Below are 9,228 nucleotides of genomic sequence, written 5' to 3'. Positions count from 1 at the left end.
GGTCCGGATTCTGAACACACCTGAGTTAGGCCAACTAAAAATCCCACGACATTCATCGTCATTTTTACTGTGGACAAAATGGAATTAAATGCATGGACACAACTGAACTCGGACAATTAAGTGGACATACTAAATGAGTCGTGATGGAAAACAGACCTTTCGTTTGTCACAAAAAGTTCACGTCTTGATTCATCCGTTTATTTTATGCCAAAAAGAGGTAAACGTTTTTTTCGTTTATGTTTTCAATCCATAAATTTTATACATAATACTCCTGGTAACACCAGCCCAAAATGTGGTTGCATTTGTAGATTACACCATTAAGGGGATTGAATCAAAGCGCCACGTATGACAAGTATCGTTGAAATAAATTACATATGTTTAAATAGAGTAATAAATACGCAATTGTAATTCAGAATGTTAGAAACAACTATCCCAAAGTAAGTTCTGAAGCCAGATGTCCCTAAAACATTGGACGGCCATCTATTTCTTTGTTCGAAATCAGGGGGGCAAAGACGTTGCACGCTGCAAATTGTTTATAATAATTAATAACAATAGTTATACTGTCCCAATTTGTGGGAAAAACGGATAAAACCTACCATACTTTAAGACACAAAATCCGTGGCAACTTTATATTCCATGGAAACAAAACCCTAACGCATATAATCCTTATTAAGTGATACGTCTCCACATCTTTGGAAAATAAATAATTTTCGGGCAACCCGAACTCACTAATACCCCATGAAGCTTGGAATAAAAGAGGTATACTTTGTTGCAAATGCGTTATTTAAATTCTTAATACCATTTTTGGAATGTCGGCTAATACAGTGATTTTTCGAATTAAAAAGAAAATCCTTAACTTCGATGGAGCGCACGGCATCTGCAAATAGGGTCTTCAACTCGCACTCAGAGGTCCAACGTCTACTTAGCGCGGTTTTTGTCTTCTATTTCGGCAATGATTAAATAAATAAATAAAAATCAACAACCAGTGTCGTCTTGAGTGATGCAATTTTCTGTCTTCTGCGTGGATTTAAGAATTGGTTGTCGGTGGTAAAATCCCATGATTGTCTTCACAGTGTCAAAAACACAACCAAATGGTTGTTTGGTGCAGCCCGGACGGATGAGATGAACATGGGCAGATTCAGTTTATCCAGACAGCCTCGGACTCAGGCTTCAATCGGACTTGACACCATGCTGTTCGGTGTGTCTGGAAGCTGAGATGACATGGACGCTACCTCGCTGCCAGTTGAGTTTGAACCCGGTCCACCCTCCGAAAAACTAACCTGTGAAAACCAAGTACCGGTAAGAATTCCCAGACGCGAAATGGGGTAATAATAATAATAATAATAAGAAGAAGAAGAAGAAGAAAATGTTGGATGGATAATAATAATAATAATAATAATATAACAATAATAATATAAAAAAAATTGGTCCGTGATTATTGATGTTGATGAAGACGATGAAGGCAAAGAAACAATTATAACCAATAAACAAAATACAGCAGTGGTGTGCTTGCATTTTTAAACAAGTTGTCCTTATAAATATTTTAACAATCCTTCATTCGTTCACGAGTTTTCGATACATGAATAATCAAATAATCTAACCTCGAAATGGAAATCATTTGGGATCCGTTTATTTAATGTCCAGCATGAGCCACCGAACACAATCATTAAGTGTGTTGCTGGCAAAACCCCGTGATTATTTATATAAAAACTGACTGGGAAAATATGAAGAAAAAAAACCCCTAAACGAATAAACAAACAATCGACAGAAAGTAGACTATAAAGGCATCGGCAAATTCAAACACATTTGTTACATTTGCGAGATATTCTGCATATATAGGCTATTTATTTCGTCTTAACTTAACGGTTTAAAAATAACCTACCAGTTGCTGAAAGGCGGGCTGGTCGATGTCGCTCTGCAGAGCGAAGTCGCTCAGTACCTTCCAAGGTGGCTGGTAGCTCTGCACCTCCACAGGGTTGGCTTGGATGCCGCCGTCGTGCCGCTCCGGACTGGCCGCCACCATCGGCGTGCCTGTCATTCCCTGGATGTTCTGCAAGACGGACGAGCAGGTCAGGTTATATTCACTGCAGGTGATTGCACATGACGAGTGTGGGTTTACTGAGTGTAGTTATGCTTGTTCAAATGCGTGAGCTCGCGCTATCGTGGGGAAAGTTACCTGGAATTAATCACCCCTCAGTCAGAACAATCAATAAACAAATAAATATGTGAATTCAGATGCGATGAGGGAAAAAGCTGTTATATTTTTAGTTTTTGTCAGATTAATTAATGTGTTAAACTGTTCGTTCACGCGCTATTCGTTCACGCGCTATGGTGTACACTGCTGCAACGCAGGACAAAAATTTTAACTAATTGTGTGTCTTGTGGCAGACACTTTAAATAAAGAATGGAAAAGCCTACAGTCTGGGCTCTTTGAAGGAAAAAGGCTCGAGTTTAATGAAACCTCCTTTACCGTCTTGTCATTTGGCTGCTGTTGTTGAAGTTGCTTCATCAGAATACTCCTTTTTTTGTCTTTGCACCGCTTGTTCTGGAACCAGACCCGGATGACGCGCGGGCTGAGGCCGGTCATCTCCACCAGCTGCTCCTTCATCAGAGCATCGGGCCTCGGGTTGGCATTATAGCAAGTTCGCAAAGTGTGTAGCTGCTTCTCGTTTAGTACTGTCCGAACCCGAGTAGTCTTCTCTGGCTGTTTGTGGATGTGGGGCCGGAGCGCAGACTGTCGGGTGGAGATGGGCTCTGCTGTGAGAATGAACGGGTTAGGAAACCCAAAGAATAAAACATCAAATCACTAGGAATCCAAGCAAATAAGGACTTTATTCCCTTACAGAAATTTCATTTTAAGCAATGACATTTCTAACCAGAATCGCAAAAACCATACACACAAGGTAAATACTTTGTTGTTTTTATAGGAAGCTGTCGGTTAGTTATAGGCGACATAGGTCGCCTGATTTATTATGATTATTATTTTTTTTACATTTTATGCGTGTTTTTTTTTTTTTTTTGTATTAACACACATTTTTAAAAGTCGTGATTTGCATCGTAGTCATATTGTTTTACTTACATAAATGTATTTTCCCTTGTTGGGCACCATAAAATCCACTGTTCAAAACCCTCTATCCATTTGCTATAACTTCATTCGGGTGGCGGGTGTGCTGGAGGATCTCCCAGCTGACTTCGGTGAGAGACAGGGTACACTCTAGACTGGTCGACTTTTCAGAATAAAAAATGCAAGTGCAAGGAACACGCGCACACGCACGCGTGCGCACACACACGCGCGCACACACACTCACAGACACGCGCAGACTCGCGCGCGCAACATATGTAGCTTATTTCACCCGCGTTTTGAGGTCACCATAAAACCCAATAGACCGTGTGTGTCATGAATATTGTCATGAAATATTGTTGTCAGTATAGGAGACAGTGTAAATATCCAGTGAATGGCGTATCATTATTAAGTAAACACGAGTTGTCTAAGTTGTAAAAAGAAAGAAAACCTATTCAATAACGGACCGTCATGATCCAAACCCCGGGATTGCCAAGACGAACAGTTTGAAACTCATTGCCCGACAATGCCTCCCACCGTAAGGTCTGGATTTTACCTGCCATTTGCAGCGGTCTGGCGGGGTGCAGCGGACTGAGCGGATCTCCGTGTCCCAGAGTGGCCCGCTCCACCACGTCATGATCAGCCCGGCAGAAGAGGCCGTCTTCGCGCAGAGCGAATTCGTCCCCCGGGATGAGCTGTCTGCTGCAGGCCACACAGCGGAAACATTCGATGTGGTAGACTTTGGATCGGGCCCTCATTACAAAGTCGTTCTTGCTGAAACCGATGTTGCATTTAGCGCATTTAATCCCGTATAACCTGTGAGACACACCAAACGTGTATAACAATCAGAATCGGCGAATAATAACAGCAACGATTTATTTTTAATTTTTGCACATTGTTAAAATACTGTCCATTTTTTATTCGTTGCTTGGTTGGCCATTTTTCGAATGGAATTGTGATAAATAATTTATGTCAAGCCCGTGGCCCTCGTGAGGATAGGCGGTTTAGATAATGGATGGATGATGAATTTATATCAATATGTGTGTGCATATTTCCATAATAGGGCGCAAGGAATGCTGCAACCAGGCCCGAATGACTTGTTGGAATTGTTGATTTTTAAGATGTATGTTAGAATAAATGACTTGTTGGAATTGTTGATTTTTAAGATGTATGTTGGAATATGACGTTCTGCCATACTACAACAAGAAACGGTGCAGCGTATAGCCAGTGTATTAAATAGGAGTGGCAATATGGTTCTAAGAATAATATCTTACACCATTTTAACACATGATAATAGGGGAAATTATTATATTCGAAATACAGTACGTTTCAAATACACTGCACTTCCCGAAGTGGCTTTAATAAAATTGAAAGCTCTCGGCCAACCGTGGTGGTCCTACCTGATGTAGTCCCGTTTACAATATGTCTTTCCGTCCCTGACGAAGCACGTGCACGACTCGTCCAAGTACTGACTGCACTCGGCGCATTTGAGACAGGCAGCGTGCCACTCCAGATCTGGGGAGACCCGCAGGATGTACTGATCGTGGATCTGGTTTCCACAGCCCACACACAGAGACACCGGCCGTTTTTCTAGAAGGTCGTTGTTAGTGTACTGATTATTATGATGAATATATTCGTACCGTTTGTATCTATTAGTCCGATAGTTAAACTTAAAAATAATACAAAACAAGTTTCATTCAAACAAGCAATTAAGTGTCACAAAAAGTTAGGTAAACTGAAAATAATTTAATTTAAGCTAGTGCGCATTGAACTTACTTTTCGGTGGATCCCCCATGTCTCCCATGTTGCCAAAGTAAGACAAGGTTAGGTCCACAGTCAAAACGGGCAGCTACGCCTTGATGTGTCTTCTGCTGCCGGGCCAGGGGGGGCTACGCCGTCCAGCTGGGAGAGGGAGTGCGTGTGTGCTCGTGTGTATTTCTCCCTAGTGTGTGTGAAACTCTGGTGCTGGTGTGACTGACGTAGGACAGCCGCACGTCATCTCAATGCCCAGCTGATTGGTTCTGCAGAAGTCTGGGCAGCTCTGCACACGCTGCCAGACACCACCATCACCATGCACCACCACCAAAAATCAGTGGTACGATTAATGGACTAAATAATCTGTTAGATTTTCTTACCTTGCTAGTACTATTGTTAACCAAATGAGTTGAGGTTTGTATACAACGGTTTACTTAAACAGTAGTGGAGGCAGCGTGGTCTGATTGAACTGCAATAAGAGATTTTGATCTTTGTTTTTTCCATTCATTCATTCATTCATTCATTCATTCATTCATTCATTCATTCATTCATTCATTCATTCATTCATTCATCCTCACTCACTTCTCTTTCTTTCTTTCTTTCTTTCTTTCTTTCTTTCTTTCTTTCTTTCTTTCTTTCTTTCTTTCTTTCTTTCTTTCTTTCTTTCTTTCTTTCTTTCTTTCTTTCTTTCTTTCTTTCTTTCTTTCTTTCTATATATTTATTTACCAATAAAAATAAAACGATTTACTTTTGGGATTGTAGACTCTGTTCTTGTTTAGTAATTTATTTCCATTTTTGTAGTATAGTGCTTTGACGGCGTAGCGTGGAACAGCCATTAATTTATAGGCAATAAAACGTGTGTGATCACAACGAGACGGCCGAAGACTCCCGCAGTGATAGGCGAGTGACGAGCACGCGCGCGCAATTACACAAAAACACACGTGCACGCCCTCTTGTGTTGGTAACCAACCATAAGACCAGTAACAAATCAACAGCAGTGGAATTCATGCATTATTCGTTATTTGCACTTTCAACTGGTAATCGAAAAATTAAAAAGGGACTACATGTTTTTAAACCTAACATAAAACTATATTGGGATCAGGACGAGCATTTGTGAAATTATTTTAAGCTAGTTAGGTGAATCCAGTACCCACTTCCTTGTGTATCATTGTACAATGATAGAAGAATAAAAATTGTGTTTTGTTTAAATATTTGCCACAACTAAGTTTACCTACCCAATGTGGTGTTTCCCGTGGACATTAATTAGTGGAAAACAATGCGATGGGACAGACAAAAACAGTGGTGATTGGTGAAAACATATTTTACGTGTCAGGCATAATGTATTAAGTTTAGTTTACGAGGTTTCTAACACATTTGCCCATTATCCAGTAATGGCTGGAGGATCCTTGGTGAATTATTGTATCTGGTCGTGCTCTAGAATTATTGTGGTGGCTAACAAAATTGTTTTATTTCCATTGTACGGAGATATATAAATAAGAAACACAAACACACGCCTGCATGCACACACACACACGCAATTTATACACACATATAAATATATATATACGTATATATATATATACGTATTTAATCAGTCACGTTTTCCATATATATATACATATATATATATACATATATATATATATATATGTATATATATATATTTAATCAGTCACGTTTTCCATTAAATAAAGTGATTACCAATGGAGAATGGAGAGAACTAATGATACATGGTTTGAGAAGACAACTCATTGTGAGTGATGTGAGTCACCCCGCTCACTCTTTGTTCGAGCTGGTAAGATTATTGGTGCTTCACTCTCCTCCTTGAAAGACATTTACATCTCCCATCTCACCCGCAAGGCGACCACGATTGTGAGTGATGCGAGTCACCCCGCTCACTCTTTGTTTGATCTTCTGCCCTCTGGGAAGAGGTATAGGAGCCTGAGCTCCCGCACCACCAGACTCAACAACAGCTTCATACTCCAGGCTGTCAGGATCCTGAACTCGCTTCCCCGTTCTGCGTAGCGTCCTGTACTTTTACTGTCTGTATGCACACTGGCTTTTATTCGTTGTGTTATCTATTTACTTATTATTTATTGTTACTCTTATTATTTATTGTTTGTGCCTTCTTGTTTTTTATATTGCGTCGTTTACTTGTATGTCTATCGTGTAATATGTCTTGTCACCGTGGGATAGGGAAAACGTAATTTCGATCTCTTTGTGTGTCTCGGCATGTGAAGATGTTGACAATAAAGCAGACTTTGACTTTGACTTTGACTTAACAATGTTTTACCCCATTAGGTTAAGTATTCAACTCCAATGTGTCTATTTTTATCTTTTCCAGAGTATCGTTGTTCCATTTTGCTGTCAAAGATCGATATGCATTTTTGTCCATCCCCTTTCAAAGAATTTTTGCTGAATTTCATTTAAATAATAATAATAATACTTTTCTTCTCTTTTACATATTCAAATGCATGCACATAACAAATCTTTTTTTTTGCCATCGTTAGATCCTATTGCTTGATAAATAATAACACAAGACATCTTACAGTATTTTGCAAATTCAATGCAAAATTAGTTTATTGCGCTAACTAGAAATTTTGCATGTCAAATAATTAATTGGGGTTTAACTGTACACGTACCTTTTGCCATAAAATGTACATGTATGTGCAAAATTATTCACAAATAGACAATGTTGTCTAAATAACACATTTCAAATACAGACAGAATCTTTTTCTTTCTTTCTTTTTTCTTGATTTGATGGTCATCCAGCCACACTGTCACTGACCAGTCTGTGTTGCATAGAGCGCATTGTTCTGCTGGAGGAAAAAAGAAAGAAGGACAACAACAAATCTTTTAGATTTGGAACATTGATGAAGCAAGCAAATAGAAGTGTTATTCTTGTGTACATGGCTTAATTCATGCCTCCTTCTCAAAGGCATGTCTGACTTATTCAAGCTTTGCTGAAACAATAGCAGACCGTCACAGTATCATAACCAAATGGCACATTAGATACGAGACATTTGTGCATTAGTATTCAATACTGAAATGGGAAGGTGTGTACATGTACAGTTTCATCCACTACTCATATAATGCTATAGTAGAATCCAACATCATCACCATCATCATTACCATCTTCATCTGTGGCTTTGTTAGGCTTGGAGGGGAGTATCTCTCGCTTGCTTTCCCTCTCGCTCTGCCCGCCACTCGCTCTCTCTGTGACTCTCTCTCAAGAAGCTCAACAATTTTTTATGTTAAGTTAATGGAAAATTAAATTACTTCACTTAATCTATAAATCACGTAATTATCATGTAAATATCATAAATCTGTGGATTTCCCTTTTTCCAATACGTGAAAAGTTGTGAAATAAAAGTACTGCGCTCGTTTGTGTGGTGTGGGAACCCGAGCTGGTTCACTTGCTTTTTCACAGCTCCAAATATAGTCATGATCACAGTCCTCTGATTGTTACTTTTATTGTATTTATTAAATACAAATGTAAATACATATGCACCCTCTAAATAGCATGCTATAGCAATCACACAAGTTACTGCTGAGTCTCCGGTTTGCGGTTAAGTCAATTCCCTACACCAGGGGTCACCAACTCCGGTCCTCAAGGGCGCCAATCCAGCCTGTTTTAGATGTATCCCCCCTGCAACACACCTGATTCAAATAATCAGGATCGCTATCAGCCTTAATAGAGCTTGCTGATGAGCTGATCATTTGAATCAGGTGTGTTGTTGTAGGGCTGCACCTAAAACAGGCTGGATTGGCACCCTTGAAGACCGGAGTTGGTGACCCCTGCCCTACACAGTTTCAAGGTGAGCGTCTGACACGACCTCATGACTGAATGTATAAACGGGAGCTGTTTTATTGGTTGAGCAAGTAAGCCGGCATAGTTTAAGTGGTGCCGAGCAACGCTTTCCACGCACATCTGAGCGGAACATTTCTGGGGATTTCACGACAAACATTTGTCAAATAAAAACATGAATAGAAATTTAACTCACAATTTCCACAATTAGACAGACCAGTGAGCTGCGCTTTTGGACAATTCCTCCAACCCACCCGCACATCAACAAGCATCTGTCACTTGCGGACCACAGAAACAGTTAAAAGGACGGTACATTAGACTGAACTTTGGCACTTACATAATAGGTTTATATGTAAAAATGATGTCCATCAATGTTTTGCCGCTTTTCCCCACTCGGGTCATGGGTGTGCTGGAGCCTATCCCATCAGTCAGCAGTAGGCGGGGCACACCCTGAACTGGTTGCCAGCCAATTGCAAGGCACACAGAGACAAACAACCAACCGCACTCGCACTCACACCTATGGGCCATTTAGAGTGCTCAATCAGCCGACCATGCATATGTTTTTAGGATGTGGGAGGAAACCAGAGTGCCCAGAGAAAATCCA

General features: G+C 40.2%; 1 protein-coding gene across 1 annotated transcript; it reads right to left on the bottom strand.

Moving 5' to 3' along the window:
* Positions 1 to 297: 297 nt before the first annotated feature.
* isl1a (ISL LIM homeobox 1a) lies at positions 298 to 4,865 on the bottom strand. The gene is made up of 6 exons (XM_061278953.1): positions 4,838 to 4,865; positions 4,462 to 4,651; positions 3,618 to 3,877; positions 2,471 to 2,757; positions 1,883 to 2,050; positions 298 to 1,280 (listed from the first exon to the last, which is right to left on the bottom strand). The coding sequence occupies exons 1-6, from the start codon at positions 4,863 to 4,865 to the stop codon at positions 1,164 to 1,166; spliced, it is 1,050 nt and encodes a 349-aa protein (XP_061134937.1). The 3' UTR covers positions 298 to 1,163.
* Positions 4,866 to 9,228: the final 4,363 nt, after the last annotated feature.

Source organism: Syngnathus typhle, linkage group LG5 (genome assembly GCF_033458585.1).
Source record: "Syngnathus typhle isolate RoL2023-S1 ecotype Sweden linkage group LG5, RoL_Styp_1.0, whole genome shotgun sequence".
NCBI classification, from domain to species: Eukaryota; Metazoa; Chordata; class Actinopteri; order Syngnathiformes; family Syngnathidae; genus Syngnathus; species Syngnathus typhle.
This window is presented reverse-complemented; position numbering and strand designations above follow the sequence as displayed.

Bases quoted from the DNA above. Each gene is read 5' to 3' on its own strand.
- isl1a (XM_061278953.1), bottom strand. From the start codon at position 4,865: ATGGGAGACATGGGGGATCCACCGAAAA. The intron at 2,758-3,617 runs GTAAAATCCAGA...TCATTCTCACAG, and splicing joins CAGACCGCTGCAAATGGCAG to CAGAGCCCATCTCCACCCGA. The intron at 1,281-1,882 runs GTAGGTTATTTT...TGGTTTTCACAG, and splicing joins AGCCCGCCTTTCAGCAACTG to GTTAGTTTTTCGGAGGGTGG.